At 29.4% G+C, this 21,921-nt stretch overlaps 1 protein-coding gene across 4 annotated transcripts in view; it reads left to right on the top strand.

The window, feature by feature from the left end:
- The window catches only part of LOC143225172 (WASH complex subunit 2-like), a 172,679-nt gene that overhangs the window by 99,521 nt on the left and 51,237 nt on the right, over positions 1–21,921 (top strand). For all 4 annotated transcript variants that reach the window (XM_076454128.1, XM_076454129.1, XM_076454130.1 and 1 more), the window contains exons 15-17: positions 283–413; positions 10,393–10,569; positions 20,038–20,119. In XM_076454128.1, coding sequence (XP_076310243.1) covers positions 283–413; positions 10,393–10,569; positions 20,038–20,119 — 390 coding nt within the window. The remainder of the gene's footprint in view (positions 1–282; positions 414–10,392; positions 10,570–20,037; positions 20,120–21,921) is intronic.

Below are 21,921 nucleotides of genomic sequence, written 5' to 3'. Positions count from 1 at the left end.
GCAAGTTTTTTCTCAGGGTAGAATCTTATGCTAGAATTTATAATGCAATATTTTAACATATTTTTAACATCTTAAATCTCTGATATTACTTAGCTGGTACTTACTGAATAGGTATATTCCAAATGTTTGTTTGGTGCAAGTGAGATATTCAGTTTTTATTGACACCTGACCAAATATTGGTTGTTTTTTTTTTTCCATTTATGTTGCTTATGAGACTTAAATGTTAAATGTTTTATGTACGCAGTTACTGGAAATTTGGTATGAAATTTTTAATGTATTTAGGTGACTGTTATCCAAGCAACTGATAAAGTTTCAAGACCTGAACCTATCAGCCAAGTTAACTCAGTTTCTAGTAACAGTCTGTTTGCAGAAGAGACTGATAATGATGATTTATTTGCACTGTCACAAGAAAGGTTTGCATTTCTGTTGGTTTTTTTTTTTCATGTTGAAAAATTTTAGTTTTTCAGACTTTCAGTGACCTTACTTTGATGTGTCTTAAATAAGCCATAAAATTCAAGTAGTGTCAGAAGACTTGAATTAATACATTTTTTCATGTAAAAAAATGCTATTATTTGTGTTTTATTATATAGAAATGAAGGTGAAGCTTCTTCAGGAAATATTTTTCAGGTTCTTAACAAATAAAACATATATACTATTGCTTTTACTGTGGGTGTTATAAATTGATGATATACGACAGAATACACATAATAATTTAGCATAAAAGCCATAAGAATCATTTATGTATGTGACCAGTTTAAATGGATCTTCAGCAGTAATAGAGTATTCAGCAAAGATAGTTTAACCCTTTCATAACAGGTCAGGGTTCAAAGTGCCACGTCATTGCATTTGTTGACTTGCATTCAAAATATTGTTAAACTACAATTTTAAAAATTTGTCAGTAAGTTTGGGATCAAATTGTAAACTATAACTCAATCTTTAATATTATATATAAGCTAATTTCTTAATTTAAAAGTAAACTTTAAAAGAATACATTTAAATACAGAATTTAGTGAGTCAGTATTTTGAATGCAGCATTGTTTAAAATTAGATGTTTATGATATCAAAATACCAAGTCTAATTTCATTCAAATTAGGAACTCAAATTACTAATATTATCAAGCTAGAATATAAAATAAGAACTTTGTATATCTTTTTATTTTGCTGAGATATAACTTGTATATAAATCAGACATGGTGGTTCTGTTCATCTCTTTTCATATTTTGAAGTGGTCCATCATATATTCTTACTACAATATATATGACATGAATAACCAATCAACAGCTTAGCATGTTCCCAGAGTGATTTTCTCAAGCATTTTAATCTTTGAAAAAAATACCATTTTCTTTTGATCCAAGTTTTTAAGGAGGAAAGTTATGTCTTTAGTTTGCTCGAAGGTTCATATTTTTTAAAATCTGAATATGTCTTAGTAACTAAGCTTAATAAATTATAATGGATTTCAGTGGTATTATTGTACAGGTTGTTCGGAAAGTCACTGTGCAGTTTTGTAATCATATGTCTATTCAGTCTATTTCAAGCCAGCAACTGATTGCAGTGTTTAGAAACAAAATAAGAAGGATCCAAGCCTGCATTGATACCAATGGGGGTCACTTTCAACATTGTTTGTAATTGTCATTCATATTTACCTCCTGTATTCTATATTGAAACATGACATGTCTGTTAATAAATATATAAGTGCACAGTGACTTTCTGAACACCGTGTAGTTACTTATGAATTTTTTGGGTTATACAACTGTATATATAAAACCTAAAGAAAATGGAAACCTCACTACAAAATTTTAAAAGGCTTAGCAGCCTATGTCCAGCAACAACCAAGTACAAAGGTCATGGCAAGAAGAGATAGTTGTTTGCTCTACTCCTTGACTTATTGTTCTATATTTTAAGAAATGGGTCAAATAGTAATAATCTGTATACATGTGTATAATGTATAATAATTGAAATGTAACTGTATATTACAAAATGCTAGTCCACTAAAACACAGCCAAGATAGAAGACTAAAGGTCAGTTTTATATTACTGAATACCTGACCAAAGTGCACATGCACTGCAGCAGTACAAGTTACATAATGTTAGGTAGGCATGATAAAAAAATAATAAATATATATCTTCACACATAGCACTATGAAATATAAGCTTCTTGGACTAAACATTTGTATTTTAGTGTTATAATATCTATTCATTCTAGCACGAAAAAGCATAATGTATATCTGTTTCCTGATTTTTTTATGATGGTTACGAGGTTGGTCAAATGACAGACCCCACAATGTTAGAGTATAGAAAATAACATGAAATATAAAGTCTCTGAAAACAAGTGTTTGAAATGCATTCAGGAGGTTTTGGAGATTGTCAACAATATTTGAGATTTTTGGGAAGAAGAATTGTTTCATTAATCATAACATGAAATCAGTTTTCACTCAGACCAGTGACAAAACATACTCTATTTTGACAATCAAATATTTAGTAAAAATATTACTTTAAAATGTTTTTTGTGTACAAAATATATATGATCTGTACTGAAAACTTACGAAATTTTGTGAAGATACACATGTATCAAAAGTTATGGTGCAAAAATTTAATATATGCAAATATGTAAACAAACTTGTGCATATTATACTAGGCACCTTGGGAAAGGGTTAACTGTGTATTTTCTTTTATTTTTTAAGCAACTGCCAAATTTCTTTTTATCACAATTTAATTATTCCAACAAAATTATTTATCTCATAATTTATTCAATAGAAGTTTTCATTTCCTCTTTTAAGCCACTGTCTCAAGAAGTCAGGTAGCTTATTTGAAAACCTACGACAAGCATTACCTTGATTATTGTTTCATTATCAACTTTCATAAGTTGTATATTGTCACCAATTAATTTTATTTTTATAATTTGGGTTTTTGATTACTTACGATTTCCTCTCTTTTATACAAATATCTTGAAAAAAGAAGGTAGATACTGTAACAAAAATCTTTTGTAACCACATATTTGTACCACCTGTAAATAGTCTGTTAAAGTATGTGCTAAAGCAGAAACATTCACTCACGTGTCTACAGAACAAAAACTATTACCTCATGCCACTGCTATAAATATTTTCATCACATCACAAGCTTTTAACAAAGCTTCCAGCCCTATGTTTACTAATGTGAGTTGTTGCAGCCTATTTTCATGTAAGTTTTATGTATGTGGACCACATTATTTACAGCAGGTGTCTGTGGCTTTTTGGTGATAAATTTCAACAACAAATAAATGGCACACATTCTTCTTGTTTTAAAATAACAAATCAAATGAAACTGGTATACAAATTTTTGTTGCAGTATTGTTTATTACAGTTGCATCAAGGGCTTTCTAATTACATAAGAACTCAATTGACAAGACATATTTCTTCTCTACTCTGCTATTATTATACAAATTGTGATCATTTTACTTTAGAAATTGCCACTATACACTCTTTGTGACTAAACTCACAATCACACAGTCCAGATCTGTCTATATATCAAACTACGTTTTGACCAAGAATGTTGCTCATGCTACAAGATACTATGGTGCAATAATATAATAATCTCCTAATAGTATAATAATTGGCTTAGAATGATGCACATGCTACAAGATACTATGGTGCAATAATATAATAATCACCGAATACCATCTAAACTACACATTGTATGTTTCATAAACAGTTACTTAAAATAAACTGTTTCTTCTGAAAGTAACCTAATATTCATCCCATGCTTAAATTGAAGGGGTGATGTATCTCTAGCACCTGTGATGTAATCATCATTTAAAAATAGCTCTCCACAAATAGAAGGGTTACTCTATGTACAGTAATCCTTAATACTAGCATTTGAACAAAGAATTTTTTTTCCTTGTTGCTGCTTTGTTAAGACATGTTTTTTTAGGAATTAACATTTTTATCACTTATAATTTTAACTTTTAATTAACATTTGTAGTGTTGTCTTTCTTTCCTAAGTTTTATTGAGTATGAGAAAGAAATATATCAAATTTTAATTATTTCAACCTATACTTTATGATTCAAATGAGCTTCAACTTTTGTAATTTTGTGGCACATGTCCTTTTGTGTGCATTAACATTTCTTTGACCATACTATTTCCCTTTGTTTTTATATACTTTCTGATGTGTCACTTGGCCAATGACCCATCAATATAACAAGCTAATTTGTGTTTCTAAAAAAGTTAGTTTTATGGAGCATCATGGTCATGATTTAATGTCTAGACATTTTTGACATTCCTCAAAAAAAATCATCTAATACTCTAATGGTAACTTGAGATGCTCTGTCTGCAGTGTTAACACTATTATGCACCAGGTGGTTGATTCCATTCTGATCTTGGATACAGAATTCCAAACCTCCTGCATCTTTAACTTCGGTTAAGCTTATTCCATCTTTGATGAGTTGTTGTTTCCATGCTTTCTTTTGCTTCTAGTTCTCTTCCCAGTGAGGATCATGTAGTCCCACCTTTTTACTTCATTGCTTTGATTATACATGTATCTTTAGACAGCAATCATATTTTCTCACTTTGCTTTCTTACCTTTTTGAACTGAGATACCCCACCAATATTCTCATTCTCTAGAGTATCTTGTTTCTAGTTCTCTTCCTGTATCAAACATCCCTTGTCTGTAAGGGCTGGTCATCATGGTTCTTGGAGGTGACTTCTTTCTGGAGCCACTCCAGTCTGTCAGAACTTAGTTCTTCCACTTTGTATCCTGTGCACTTCTTTTACTATAAGCTACTGGGTTACTTAAGTGATTTCTCAGGAGTTTTCCCTGCCTTTCATTCTTCATCTCACCTGATTAGAATGCCATGAAGCAATGCTTTGGTCCTGCTCTTGGGTTTTACTCCTGTTTTTTTGGTAATTCCTATAAAAACAGCAAGTTGGCATCCTATTATAGATCTGTCCCATTTGGACCACCTTTGGTCTTTACTCAGTTCAAATACTTTGCAGGGTTACACTTTCCTGGGATGTGGGTTATTCTGATCAAGGTCTTGGATGCTTTCTTCAAATGTCAGTTTATCCACCAATTTATGGATGTTTGTCTTTCATTTTACCCCATCCAGCATGATTTTCACTGTTGCAACCTTTCTTTCCCTTTGGGAGTCATCTTTCTAATTCAGACTTTATCCCACCTTTTACGTCATTCATTGCGGGATGGGTGTCTTTTCTTATTTTGTATGCAGGACATGCTCAACTTCTCTCCATCTTTGAGACATATTGCATGTTATACTTGGATTCATGTGTCACCTTTATTTCATGATTTAAAGGATTTGTCTTTTAGAGACAAATATTCCTCTTGGTTGCACACTTAAATATCATCTTCAGTCAATTCTATCCAATTGGTACAAATGTATCAAGATATCTATTGTCTTTTCATCTCTTGTTGTTGGGGTGGCTCACTGCAATTCATGTGATGCTGGAAATCCTTCTTCCTTTACTTTACCCAAGCTTGAAAGTTTAGCAGTACATAATACCCACAGTCCTGAAATTCCTTGAAACGTTTTTAAATTTTGAATGGAGTTTCCAGGCCTGCAAATATTATGGAAAATTGTGAAAGGTTTTGGAAAAGTTTTGAAATTTAGTCAAGGAACTCGCTAAAAAATCCCAAGTTTGTTTAAAAATAAGGAAACAGTTTAAAGACATCAATTATAAATTGAATTGACTGTTTCACTTTATGCATTTGTACATTCCATTGTCTGAAATCCAAGATGATTTTAACCAATATGTTGTTATCATAATTTCACTAGGAAAGTAGCTGTTTCTTTTTTTTTAAATGCTTTGTTAGATATTGCAAGATTAGCCTTAAGATAATAGAAATACTTTTATATATATTAAAAGGTTGCAGTTTTCTATAATGTGTATTCACTATGATTTGTAGGCACATATGCATAGGATAAATACTAGATAATTTTTATGAATTGGACATTAACACTATTACATTATGTGAATACCTAAACCTAATAATTTTATTTTATTTTAATTGATCTAGATCTGGGTCTGTGTTATAATGTGGTAAAAATTGTTAAATCAATAATAATTTTGGCAATTAATTAAGTCTTTGCAGATATATATAGGCCTAATATTTAACACCAATGAGCCTTTGTTCAGTCACTAGTATTCATAGAGATCATTGTTCATAACGGTTCTGTCACCTTTCTATTGATGAAGAACTATAAATTAATGATGATTAAATCCTAGGCTTTTGCAACATGCATTAGTATATATAAGGGCGAGATCTAAAAGTTGAATAAATTATATTAACAAATTTTTGGGCCTGCATTATGTCACTATGTCCATACATGATCTACCTGATGACCCTACATCCTTACAGTTGCTCTGCAGGGTAGTTTTCATAGCAAAAGACTCTATTATAAAACTGTCAGAAACAATCCATTCTGCCTTTCCATTATTCATCTAATTTACAAAGATGTTGATTCCCCAGTGCTCATTTCAACAGTATAATCTCAGGAATGCATAGTTGATATGTCAAGAAATGTAAGTGGTGCATCTTCATATTCAATAGCATATTCATTCTCCTGCTGCTAGAGGTATGTGATGGTAAATAGAAAGTATGACAGGAACTTTATCATGAGATAACCATACCTTGTTGGCCTCATTTCTAACACAGAAATGGGGCACATGGGTGACTTACCATTGATCCTTGTGCTCATAGATTCTCAGCTGTTCCAAGACACTACATTTTGCTTACCACAGCTAGAGAGTGACTTATTATTGGTCTCTCTCTTTATAGATGTGGTTCCTAAATAGATCCACATTTCTTTGTTTTGCAATGCCATTAAGTATAAGGATTATCCCTAGCCTTAAAATTTTAAATTTCTGATGTGAACATAACTTTACCTGAATGTATGAATATTTTGTGTTGAAAAGGACTATTACATACCCTCCCAAATGAAATCACACTGCTTAAGGCAGTTCAAACAAACAAAACAAAAAGTTCCAATACATAGGATTGTACTGTGGCTTTGTATCAGCTGTGCATGTCATGATTAGCATTAAAATTGTTATTGATGTGTATGGAGGAAAACAAAATTTCAAAATAAAAATGGATAACAGTACTTAAACAGTATTGTTTATTTATAACAGAAGGAGAACATAAGTAAATGTCTTGGAATTCTACAGATTGCATTTTCATTTATCTAAAGAAAAATAAAATAATTATATCATTCCTAAGTAAATAGCTAAAATACATTTCTGCAATAACAATAATTTGATCAAAACTAAAATACATGAAAAACGAAGAAATAATCAACAAATGTACTTTATGTGTTAAAACGTGCAATTCAGAAGAAGATTGCACATTGTTCAGTGTTGGTAAAAATTGTTTGATGTAAACAGTTTCTTTAATTAGTAATTCCAGATCAATGTTGGCCTTGTGAAAAATAGTGAAATTTATCCTATTAGTTAAGAAAAACACAAATTAACTCTTTTGCCACTGGTATCCTTTACTGTGTATGACACAAAGTTTTAGTATCTTACATCTAAAATGTTAAGCTATTTTTTGTTTATTTTATACCAATTAGTGTACGGTAAAATTGTAGTTAATAATCCATAGTTTACAAGGTAATATTCAAACAAATCTAGAATTTCTCTTCGTGTGACACACACACAACATATTTTCTCTGGGCATTTGTATTCTGAACAGTTAAGTGACAGTTTCACTCACAGTACAAGCCTAGTTTCCATTAGAAATTTAACATCTATTTTCGATAAATATGTACTGTTATTTTCACAAGTTAGGAAGCCAGAACAAATTTGATATGATGGAAATTGTATAACTTTTCGCATGTTTTTACTCTGTTTTTTTGGTGCATTATTTAATTAAATTAAAATGTAGTGCATTACTACCATTAGTATAAAAAAAAAGTAGGTTTAACTATCATTGACAATCAACAAGAAATGAGAAGACTGTGCAAGTAATTTATTTTTTATTTTTCATATTTATTCTTTATTATTATTAAAGTAAGTAACATATAAAAATAGGTATATTTTAGTTTAGTTAAGATTATATTTAGTGAAATAAATAATAAACAATTTTTTTTTACAAACCACACATGAGAGCAGCTCGTAGTAGCTCATGAGTAATGTAATTCAATAGCATAACATGAGCACTTTCCCTGAGTGACTTACAATTTATAATGGCACAGATAGTAGTTGGACATGGTTCATTAAGCAATAAAATAAAATTTATAAATAAAAGAATACTGTCAGAGCTGAAAGCTACTTGAGATAAATAAATGTAGTTTCATGTTACAATTTGACATCATTCAAGAAAAAGTGGTAATGTATATTTATTTCAGTTTTCTTTTTTATGGTGGTTACAAGTTCAGTCAAATTGACTAATCACAAAGAGATAGCATAAAGAAAATAACTGAAATATAAAGTTTTATTTTAAAAAACGGTTGAAATGTATTTAAGATGTTTCAGACAATTACACAAAGGAAATTTGAGAATTTTAAGATGAGGAAAAGTATTTTTAATTATAACATCTACTTGTGCATAAACTCTGATTGCATTTTGAACAACTAACTATTCTTGTTATTATAAGTTATAAATATCTAAGATAGCTTGGAACTCACACTATGCTGTTGAATTACATTCATTACTCACAAGGTATTTCAAGTCCAAGCTGCTTGTGTGCATGCCTCATGAAACATTTTTATTTTTATGTATTTAACTTAATCTAACCTTAATTAATCTAAATAGATCTTTAATTTTACATTTTAGTTACATTTGTGATAATAAAGAATAAACAGGAAATACAAGAAATAAAGTTTGTATCTGGGTCTTCTTGTTTTGTTCTTTATTGTCAATGACACTTAACCCCATATTTTTTTAATGGTAGTAATGTGCTAAATAATTGTTACATAATTAACTAAAGCACCAAAGAGCATAGGATAATAACATGCAAAAAGCAGACAATTTCACTTAACTATCACAATTTGTCTGGCTTTCTAATTTTCCAACAAAAACAGTTAGATTCATCAAAGCTAGTCATTGTCTTTCCTGAAGAAGCAATGCTTGTACTAACTGAGAAATTGACAATTCTCTATTAAAAAGACAATATAATACATCATTTGACAGATGAAAATCCTAGCTTTTTAGTGGTTATACATAATATATAATAAAACATAAGAGAGGATTACTAACAAATCCTGAAAGAAAGGATGTGAGAGGGTGGGATCTGACTTTCTATTTGATGGCTCTCTAACTAAACAAGGTATAAATATTATAGTTCATCTGAACCATGATGATTTTGTAGTGAATAATTTATTTTAAATTTCATACTTATTGAAAGAGTTACGAATAAAATAGAGAAGATGGAATACCTTGAGAAAATATATCACATTTTTTACACAAAAGGAAATTCAGAATTTTTTTTAAAATATTTTTTTATAAAGGTAAGAACTTTAAGCTTGTGTACTATTAAGATATGTATTATTAGCTATGATTTCATGCTATACTAATTGGTATAACATAAAACAGTTTAATTAAATTCTTAAAATAACTGAAAGATTGTGACATGCAGTTAGATCTACCCAATGCAAAAGTGTTAAAATAAATAGTTGGAAACTCTGAAATCAAATACATAATAGCATAATGAATTACACTGTTAAGGGTTGTGGCATGTGCACATAAGGTTTATCTCATTGTTTTGTATCTCTTAAAAAAATATAGTAACTTAAAGATTTAACAGTTCTTTAGGCCCATGATTAAACATTATTCTACTGCAAAATTATTTTATTTCTTTTAGAACTGTTAGACCAGATTGTACTTTAGCTGTTTGACAAGTTAGTCGTTGTAAGAGCTGTTAGGCAGGTTTGTCTCTATTTGAGTTATTTACTCAATCAACTTATTAATGTTGGAGCTGTTAGCTACTTTTGAAGCTAATCTGTCAGCTTCTAACCAAATTGCCTTTGTTGATGTTTTCAAAATTCCCTGCCTTTGGAGTGGTTAAACCATTATGGCATTCTTCTAGCGGGTTAATTTACAGCAACTAGAACTGGTTGTCTTGGTTATTGCTGCCATGTCTGGTGAACCTTTTTTTTTTTTTTTTCAATTGGAAATATTAAATTATTTTGCTTTTAGATCAATTTAGTTTTACTTTTGCAGTTATTAAGCCAAGATCGTAATGTTTAATAATGGGATAATATGATTAATTATTAAATTTGATTTTTGTGTGGGGTTTATTCCTGATTTTGGTATTGATTTGACTAATTGCCAGTTAAATCAATTTGAAATATCTTGACTTTATTCACTGTATTTCATCATATTTTCTAACTTGCTTGGCTAACTTTTATAACTTATTAATAAGCACTATGTTAACAAAAACCTTACAAATATTTTTGTCTTTGCAGCAAACCAAAAACAAAACATTCTGGAAAACATCTGTTTGATGAAGTGGTTACTTCAGTAGTTCAAAAAGAAACTATTAAAAAAGATATTTCACCAGAACATACTTCAAGTAATGATGGACTATTTGTTGACAGTGTAGAATCAGACCTCTTCAGTGCTGTGACCAAACCTTCATCTAGGTAAAGTGTAATAATTTTCTTGTATTATTGTACAACATAATATCCATGGAAATATTTATTCAAAATTTTTGTAAGAAATGAAAAAATTACCAAAGTTACTTTAAAAAAGTTATACTATGCATAACAATATTTGTACAAAAGACTACTGAATCATTTTGTGTTGAAGGTTAAGTAAGATGAGAAACGTTTTATATGCAGAATCATCACTTGCATCACTTGTTTAATCCTACCTAAGAACAGCTAGCCTATAACAAATTTTAAGTATGTGTTCTATAACACTGTACCTGTACGTATGTGCACATAAATGCTTTTAGTACTGTTGCTTTAGTGCATCTACTATTAACTCTTGAATCACCAAAGATATTCATTTGAATTTCATCACATTTTTAGAACATTTCTCTACACTGAAGTGCCTATTTACATCCATGGCTTTCGTGGTCACATTACTCATAATAAAATATGATTTAACAAAAAATTTAAAAATAAACTTAATGCAATAAATTCCATTATTTAATTGTGAGGTTTGCAATGTGTTTTATGTAGAAAATGATTAATTTCATCATTCCCTTCAATTTGTTGGTTCCAAATTTACATTCTTCTGTCTTATCTTGATGTGTTTTTTGTCTTATATTGCACATGATTGGTCAACACTTACATCTTTTGGATAGCTGATTTAGTGTCAGCATCCTTCATTGTTTGGTATGATGCACGTCTTCTAGAAATTAGTATACTTCACTGTTTGTTTTGTTTTTTTTAAGAGATATATTTTGAACAAATTTTGAAAAAGCAACATATGATGTGTTTTATCATTTTTAACTGCTTGGATAATTTAAATAATTTTCTTCTAGTACCTTAATTGCAAAGAGCTTTTGTGAAAAACTGATTTTTAGTTGATGTTTTATTTGCTCAGGAAAACATAGGGTATATATTTCAAATACATTTTTATCTTTTCTTTCCACCCCCCAAAAAAAAAGCAACAAGCAAACAGGTTATGAATTTAAATTTAAATCATAACATATAAAAACAATAATTAAACAGTATATTTTTCATTGATGACTAGAATACAGTTTTTCAGTGTCACAGCACCATGAAAATTCAAATTAACTTCATGTATTTTATAATTGACCCTCTTCCTAACTAATAAACTAAACTTTCTACCAGTAGGAAAAGTTTGAAACTGAAAATCAGGCATATTTATTTGCTGTTAATAAAACTACTACAGTGCAACATTGGATTTCATATATAATCCTTCAAGTAATTGTTAATATTGCTTCCTGTATTTGATAATCAATAGAAAAATTTTAAGTAACCTTTAGGCATTATTTCTTCTCTTATGCTCTTAGCAATAAAAGATAAAATTACCATAGCTTAATGTATGCTGGTTTTATGTAAGTATATAAATGGTCAACCAAAAATGTCAGAGCATGTAAGTCATGGAAGAGATGATATGATAGTCTTGGTATGTTATTGCACCACTCTTCTCCACTTATCGATAGTTAAAAGATTGTTGTTTATTTTTTGCACCTGACCCCAAAGACCCTGAAGTCTTTGTAAATGTTAACTTGTAAAAACTTGTAAAAATGTACAATAAACAAACAGCCAACCATATCCTGCATGAAAAATATGTATATAGCAATTTATGAAATCAGAATCTGCATGTGAATACTCCTTTACATTAGCCTACATATAATGCTTTTAAAACCACTTTTCATCCAACAGTGTTTGAAATTGAAGCCTTTAGCAGTGTCCAGGCTTTTGAAAAATATTTTCCTCACCAAGAGCTTTCCAATTTAAGAAAAATCTATAACATATCTCTATTTATAAGCTGAATAATTTAATTTAAATAAATAATGCACCAAAGAACATAGACTAATAATATGCAAAAAGTAGATAATTTTCCATATCTCAAATTTTCTGGCTTTCTAACTATGTGACAAGAGCCATTACAAATTCATTCAAGCCAATTTTTAAGTTTCTCATGGGAACTATAAAAAAAGCTTGTACTTTTAAGTGAAATTGACTATTGTTTGTTCATAACACAATGCTATACATCATTTGATTGATTAAAACCTTGGCTTTCTATCCGTTACATGTAATTACTATTAACAAATCTTCTCTTTCAAGATTTGGTGGGTGGGTGTGGGAAGAAGGGTCTGATTTTCTATTTTATTGCTCAGTAATAAAATAAAATTGAAGGATACAAAATTTATGGTTTGCCTGAGCAATGACTCTTTTATAGTGGGCAATTTACATTTAATTTTGTAATTTTTCAAGTAGTGGTGGATAAGATAGAGAAGACAAGATGCTTGGAGAAAATATGTCGTCGTTCACACTAGGAGAAATTCAGGATTTATTTAAATATTGCCTTTTAGAATTAGAAATATAAAACTTGTATACTATTACAATATGGATTATTAACTAAGTTTTTTTTGTTATTCTAATTGGTATAACGTAAACAAAAAGTAGTTTAATAACTTTTTGAATGTAAGAAATTAAAACTTTGTGTTGTGAGCAGTAAAAGATACCCATGGGGAGAGGGTTAATTTGTGATAATTTATAAACTTTGACCTTGTAATTTCTTATAAATAAGAACTGAAACTTAATGTAAAAAACTAATATGTATTGCAGTTTGTGAAAAAATCCAATCTTTTTTTTTAATAATGTTACAAGTATAATCCTAGATATTATATATTTTTGTGATAATGTCTGATATTTATATTGGGATCAGTATTTATTGTAGTACTGTCAGCTATATTTTTAAATTATTCAGAAGATGTGCAATGTGCAGGCATATTTGTTTATTATTTGCTTTAGTAATATATGAATTTCTTTTTATTTTCACTTGCTTAGTTTCTGTGTAATTTTAACATGATTCTGTGGTCCAGAAAGTTGTTGAGATTCTGTTTTTCTCTCTCTATAATAAGTAATGTGTATTCTGTCTGAGGAGATATTGCAGTAACATATTTAGTCTTTGTTGGAAGGATTATGAATTGTAATAATTCTAGATGGCCAAAACAACCATATCTGTGTTACAGCTGAACATTGTTATAAGAAATGACTTATGAGGTGAGAATGTTAACTGGACAAAGAAATTAAGTTTACCTGTTGAATTGAAGCATGTTTTCTTGGTTCAGTTTTGCCTGGAGATCTGCAAATTTCTTATATACATGAAATTATAGAACTTATCAAAATATCTTACCTTTATAACATTCCTTAATCTGTTTTCATAACAAAATTTTTAACCCTCATGGATAAGCTGTGTACAAAAATATAGACTTCTGATCTTGTAAAAGATTATAATGCACTATATCCAGTATTAAAAAGAGCTTTCATACTAAAGTAAGTAAAATATTGTCCAGGCACAACCTTGTGGCTGTTGTATTGGGTTTTAGCTCACAAACTCCATGTTCAAAACACTTTTAGGTTTGGAGACAGTAAATCCCTCTGTTTGGGTGCTACTGACTGGCTACTCTTCATCATGTCACCAGTTTAAAATACCTGTATCTAAACCCTGTAGATCTTTTGCCTTATTGTACTGTTACTTAGTGCACGTTGTGCTGTACCAATGTTCTAAATATTTATTTCATTTTTCTTTTCTGTTGTTTGTATATGTTGTGTAGTTCATTGCTTTGTCACTGACTTTCCACTATTAAATTTATAGTTCAGTAGCTAGTGAAGATACCTGAACTTTAAGTGGAAGAGTATATATATATTTCTACCTCATTTAGTGTTTTCATGAGATGTTCCTGTTTCACCCTTACAACAGAAGCAATTCTTAGTTTCAGTATATTTGAGCTGTAAAACTAAAAACAAGACATTTTGTTTAGAGTTTAAGATCAACATTGCCAAAATACCTGTAGAAAAATAGTTTTTAGATGCTTTTATAACATCTTTCACTCTGTTTTGGATTAAATTACAAATGTTTTTAATTTTTGATAATAATTAAAACATGTTAATCTAACAGAACATTATTTTTGTTTTTATAACTTAATGTTGTGTGTGTGTATGCATTAAAAATATTGGTTTACATGTTATTATTATGTTGTAGGTAAATTTTTAAATATAAAGAAGATTATAAAGAAGAAAAAAAATTTGATAATGACGGAGATACCACTCAAATGTTAAAAGTGAAAACCTTTAATTTTCAACAGCTCAAGTGGCCATCTTTGGGTGTAAGATTCTTTGTAATCATTTACTCAGTGATGGCTGCATCTGCTGGGGAAATATTGTATGCATTTTTTTAACTGAGTAAAGTTTCATCCTCTTAAAGCTGGTAAATTTTTAATTAATATGTGTTGTTATTTCCAAGTAAATAGTTAATTTTTTTATATTCTTTACAAAACAAAGGTGAAAATGCATCATTATTTAAATTTTTACATATTATTTTTAGTTTGGTATTACTTTCATTACTTCTTTAACATATCTTATAAAAAATAACCAGAAACCAAATATAACTAAAATTTTTGTGCAAGGTATTCACTTGGGGCAATAAAGGCTTTTGGCCTAGTAATTATACATGTCAATTTATGATTTCAAGATAGAGAGTTCAATATATAATGCTTCAAATAGCAGATGCTGCAGCCTTTCCTCTGGTCAGTATACTTTCAGCTCTGCTCAGTTAAAGCTGAAAAGAGAATACCAAACTACCTTTTCACACTGATGAATCCCAATATTTTCTACATGTACAAAAGCTTGTGAGATATAAAATAACAGTTGTACATTTTTCTTTAATCTTTAATGCTGAATCTTAAAACGAATATGCAGGAATCTTCTTGTTAATTTGTGTTTATAATGAAAGGTCTGCCTTTTATTTGCACTGAGATAATAATTAATATTCTGTTATTTTTTTATACTACTGGTATATAATGATAATATTGGGTGTTTATTATTTTAATTCCACAAATAATACAATGGTTAAGACTAGTTTGGGGAGTAAGAGTTTCCAGTTTGTTAGGTGAGATAGGTGCAATAAATGGGTTTTATGTGGGAACTCTGTACTACTGTGCACTTTTAAGGAAACTACTAGTGAAGATGTGCAATTTATATGTAGGTTGTAGGAAAAGTTGGAGGTTATCCTTATTAAAGTTGGGGAAATGGATAAAAAAAAGTATAAACTGTGGGAAATGACAGCAGGACTTCAAGAGGAGCTTAAGCTTTAACATACAAGGAAGACATCAGCTAAAATCAACAATGACATTCAAGAAGTTAGAAAGGATAGTATTAAGTTTAAAAGTAGTGAACTTAATTGTAAACTCTATGTTCTACGGAGTAATAGGTTTCAACCTTTGTATTATGTAGACGAAGAACTACTGGAGGAAGGGAAAGAAAAAGAGAAGGGCATTGATTATGAACTTAAAGAGGTTACAGTTATAGGTGATTCCTTAACAAGGCATTTGGAGAGAATATTCTGTGGAGTAATTATGGAGAAAAGAGAAGATATAACAAGATAGAGCAAGAGATATAATGAAGGGGTGGCAGCGATGCAGTTGTTGTTTTTTTTCACATGCAGGCTAATGATATAGGGAAGAGTAAGTCAGAAGAGCTATTAAATAAGTTTTAGGGGTTGAAAAAGCATTTAAAGATAATAGCCAAGATAATTTGTGGATATGAAATTTTGAGTAGGTCACTAGGACTAAGTGCTAGGCTGAAATTAATATGTAAGAATGAGCAGGTTAGCTTGTTGGATTTATAGAATCAGTTCAGTGGGAGAAAAGAACGTTTGGAATGAATGGTGTACCTTTAAGTAAGAAAGGGTTTTGTATGTTTGCAAGGGTTGATAACTCAGCTGTAAGGAAAGTTTTAACCTAGAACTAGATAGTGGTGAGGGCAAAGATAAACTAAATGAGATAAAATTAAGATGTGGAAGAAAGTTAAAACATGTAAAATCAGTATAAAAGTAGTTATAAGGATAGGCTTAGTTATTACTATTGCAATGACAGAAGTATAAGAAGTAAAACTGATGACTTTGGGGCATTGGAAGGAATAGAATATTTTGATACAATGGGAATAACTGAAACATGATTAAATGTAACTGATTTTGATAACAGAAATTACTTTGAAATACATGGTTATGAGTTAATTAACAGGGACAAAGCAGTAAAGAGAGGGAAGGAGTAGCTGTATATACAAAATGGGAGTTACATCCTGCTGAAGATGAGAATATTAAGGATGATAACAGTGAGATTGAATAAAATTAGATTTCTGTTAGTGGATATCAATGGAAAAATCTCTCAGCATTCAGTATTCAAACGAATATATTCCTTAAAGAAAGAAAAGGGCAAAAGTGCAAGTAAAAAAAGTAAAAGTCGATTGACAAAGGATGTAGGAGATAAAATTAATGCATTACAAATTTAAGAAATTTAGTAATCTATTATGGTATGACATATTATTAAAGGTAAAAAATTAGGACATCCAAAAGGATGTATGAAAAACATTTGGCTAAAAACAAAAATTAACAGTAGGGATTTTTTGAAGTACATTAGGGGTAAACAAAATGTTAGGATTGGGATAGGACTCTTGAGGAATGACAGAGAAAGACTTGTGTCTGAAGATTATGAAATGACTGGTGTTATTAAATTCTGGTTTTTTTCTACAGTGTTTACTACTGGAAATTTAAGCAGTATTCCTCATCTAGAACAACTAACAGATGAAAACAAAGTTAAACAAGACAACTGCATAAATTCTTAGCTTGTTAAAATGAAATTGAGAAGTTTAAAGAATGATAATATTTTTTCAGAGTTTTTTAAGGAGTTTAAGAATTGGATATGTGAGCCACTTGTGACAATATTTTCTAAGTCTTTGAACAGTAAAGTATCAACAGATTGGAAATTACCTAATGTCACTCCTATCTTCAAGAGAGGTAATAGAAGTTGTCCCAGTAATTGTAGACTTATCAGTTCTACATCAGTTATGGGAAAAGTTTTGGAAAATCTGATAAAAAGATACTTTGCAAAGTCATTTAACAAAGTTTATAATTTTTTCAGAGTAGCCAACATGGTTCACTTAGGGAAAATCTTCCCTTACAAATTTTTTGACGTGTTTTGAAAATACTACTGCATATATACAAGAAGGTAAGGGTGTAAATTTAATGTATCTAGATTCTCAGAAAGCATTTCACCAAGTACCACATAAAAGGCTTGTAAATAAACTTACCTCTATAAATGTGGGGAATAAGTTAAATAATTGGATAGAAGAATGACTTGATGAAAGAAAGCAAAGGCTGTTATAAACAGAATTCAATCAAACTTGATTAATATTACAAGTGATGTTACTTCAGAGCTCAGTCTTAACACTACTGCTGTTTTTGATTTACATAAATGGTAGATGAAGGAATGGTCAATAAATTACATAAATATACTGATGATATTAATTTATGATGACAAGAAACCCATTTGAAGCTAAAATGTTTTCTCAAGATGGCTGATATAGGTATTAGAACTTTAATTAAAGTTTGAATATCCATACCAGCCATCTTGAGAATGAATTGATGATATTTAGGTCTTGGGAGTTATAGCTGTGAAGAAGATACTGCTTATTTACAAAAGATTTTAGATAATTCAGTGAGTTAAGCTAATAAATTGTAGATAGGTTTTAATTATAATAAATGCAAATTATTGCATATGGGTTATCATAATTAGTATTATAACTATAATTTGGATGTGAATAACCCTAACATTGTCATGAACAAAAGGGGTTGTGGTATAATAACTGATTATTCTCTAAAGCCTTCCAAGCAGTGTGCTGTTGCTAGTGGTAGAGCAAATAGTATTTTAGGTTGTATCTACAGAAATATTGAATACAAGTCTAAAGAGTTTATAATTTCATTGTATAGGTCACTGGTTAGGCCATAGTTGGAGTATTGTCTTTGGCTTCTTATCATAGGAAAGACATTGAATTGTTGGATTGAGTTCAGAGGAAAGTTACTAAAATGGAAGGGTTGTCACATGAGGAGATATTAAGATCATTAAAATTGTTTTATCTTGAACAAAGAATAGTTGAAGGAGATCTTATTGAAAGGTTAATGATTGTAAAAGGAACTGATAATGTTAATGCATCAGCATTTTTCATACTTAACAGTGAGGGTTATAGAATTTGGGAACATAAGTGTAGATTAGAAAAGGTTGAAACTATTTTTTGCTAAGACAATCTTTAGATTAGACAAGGTTGAAACTATATTTTGCTAAGACAATCTTTAGATTAGACAAGGTTGAAACTACCTTTTGCTGAGACAATCTTATTTTTTAAATAGGATAATTGGTTCATGAGAACACTTGTTCTCATGCTTTTAACTAATCCACTTTATAATTGTATCCTTCGTTATTTGCAGTTAAATATCTGTGGACATTTTTATAAATTTATGAAATGTACCATACTTGTTTTACTTAAACATCAAGAAATTTTGTTTTAGAATTTATTTTAATATCACAAATATTTAGTTAATATTCAGATTCTGTTTAATCAAAGAGAAAGCATTTTATGGTTCATTCATTCTTAAGTTGAAAAGCATTGATAAAACTCAAAAAAACAATTACCTCCCTTTACTAAACAGTACACCAAGTTGTTTTAAATTATACTCTTAGCTCTGTTTTGTTATTTTTTTAGTGCAAAACTTTACAATGTATCCCTTCTTCCCAAAAAGTTAAAATACATGTGAAACTTGCTTTTCACAAAGTTCTTTGTAACATAGATGTAGGGCCTAAAAGTTCTATTTTGTTTCAGGATACCTGACCTCTATGTTATTGAGCAAATATGGTCTTAAGTAGTTTTACATGCATTATAAATAAATATAAATCTGCTTAATTAAACAGAGAAAAAAAATTCACAGCAATGCATCATTTTTACAACACTTTCTTTTTAAAGAAATGTAAATATTGGCACTACAATGTCTGATCACTATTATAATGAGTAGTATACGTATATATGTTATTGAGATACATGAACACTTCTTCTTACAAGTGTGCACTCTATAAAACAGTATGTACTTTGAATGAACTCAGAAAATCTGCATGAATATTTTATATTGTGTGAATGTACAAAGGTTTAAATGTATGTTCTGGTGTGTACTTTGTACAAAATCAGTCCCATAGTATAGCAGTTTTTGTAATAACAAATATGAAATTCCAAGTATAAAAAGTAATGATGTGTGTTATATCATTTTGGTAGAACAGCATATGGAAGAAATAACCAAAGACAATTCTGTAATTTAGATTCAGTAAAAACAAAAATAGGAAAATGTGTTTAAATGTGATGACATATTTGATTACTAGTTAAACTTTAGCATGAGCAAAAAAAATATATTATTATTCATATTTTTTATCACATGCATGTATAGTATTAGTTTTGAATGTATAATTTTATATATATAATATAAATGTATACTGTTTTTATTTTCCTTGTAATAACATAAAGAGTAGAATGTTTGCAACTTTGTTAAAAACCAAGAAAGAAATTTTGTCTTACTCCATACAGAAAGAACACTGGTGGCATTTCTCTGTTTGAAGATGATAAACTATTTAAAGAAACAAATTCTACCAGTAAGGACAAATCTGAGGTTTGTATTTCTACTTTAATTTTCAAAACATTAAAGAAGTAAGAAATTATGTTTTGATTTACACAGTATAAATGTGTACCGTCTATCAGTAGGTCAACAAACACACTGAGGATACATATGTACCATCCCTATGGCACTATGTACAAATAAATAACTATGAATGAAAGGTTCATAAAAACTTACCATATTTTTGTAAGATTGCATATTTGGATGATGGGAGAGCAATTAAAATCAACAGGACATTGCCAAGTTACTTGTAATACCAATATTTGCAGTAAATAGGTTAACAGTCATTTTGAGTTAGAACTGTGCAATTAGCGGTATTTTTTAATCAAATAACTATTTTCATGAAGGATTGGTCAATATGACTATTTTGTAACCACAAAGTAACCATTAAAATTTCTATAATCTAACTGTTAATATGCGTGTCTCTGTGAAACTTGGAAAATTTTCAGTAATTATTACACATCTTTTTCATGCAGAAAATATTTTTGTAAATTCATACTGTTACTAAAGATTGTTTTCTATGAATATATGGCATCAGAGTGTTGACTGCTCTGAGTGCAAAGTAATTTTCTTATTCTTAAAAATACTTTTTTTCATCATAAAATTTTCAAATTTCGTTTATGTAACCTCTAAAACCTAAATAAAAATAATTTTTTTAGTAAAACTTTATTATTTTATTTTCTCTAGCCTAACACAATATGGACTTGGTTAATATGACAGATCTTGCAATCATTGTAGAAATATAAAATAAATCTAAATTAACCATGTTTTTTCTTCTGTAATCACTTCAGATTGTAACCAAAATTACAGTTGTTTATTCTAAATAGCTTAAGACTCCTAACATTCTTTTTTCTGCTTAACTTTATTGTTTTATTACCCTTTCAGTCTTGTCTAACTAATAATCCCATCAAAAAAAATCCCATGGTGGGACAGTGATAAATTTAAGAATTTACAATGCTCAAATCTGGGATTTGAGTCCTGATGGAGAAAACAGCAGATAGCCTAATGTAGCTTTGCTCTCAAACAAACCAAGTTGTAAATAACTTGATAAACCCAAAACTAACATTACCATATTGAATAATATAATGCACAAATTGCTTGTGAGCATAACCTATTAATTTTTATTGTTATTTTTCAGTAACTTATCTAACCTAATTAGTTTCTAATTTATATATTTTATATACTTTTATAACAATAAATACTTACTGTTAACAATAAGTTAACATTGTTAACAATATTATTAACAAATTATTATTTGTTACTTATGAAAGAGAGGACGTGACATTTGGGCTGGGCAAGTTTGGCTCTTTAAACTGAGGTTGAAGACTATAAAAATTAGGTTTCACATTTGTAATGTCTACATTGAGCTGAGTAATTTAAATTCCATATTACAGAAAGGTGGTAAATTAATTAGAGTGGAAAAAACCTGGATTACAAATGTCATGATTCTTGTACTAGGGGAGGTTGGGAATATTTATAAATATTTTCTTATAAAGTTGAGATTTTAAAAGTTATATAATAATTACAAATTGGTTTATAAAGTAGTTTTTAATTTTAGATTTATTCATATACATTGAGAAAAAGTAGTTAAATTTTGAATGTAACTCTGTAAAAAGTTATGACATGTACTTTGACAAGCCTCTAACAAGATAGTTAATTTAGTGACTCATTAATCAATTACATTTGATTAATCTATTAGTTTGTTCCATCTTCCACACACACCATGTAAGTATTAAAAACAAAGCAGAGGTGTGCTAACTTCATAACATTTTTAACCACCCCTTATTCTGACATCA

The sequence above is a fragment of the Tachypleus tridentatus genome, chromosome 9 (genome assembly GCF_004210375.1).
Source record: "Tachypleus tridentatus isolate NWPU-2018 chromosome 9, ASM421037v1, whole genome shotgun sequence".
Taxonomy (NCBI): domain Eukaryota; kingdom Metazoa; phylum Arthropoda; class Merostomata; order Xiphosura; family Limulidae; genus Tachypleus; species Tachypleus tridentatus.
Note: the sequence above shows the minus strand (reverse complement) of the source record. Positions and strands in the feature narration are given on the sequence as shown.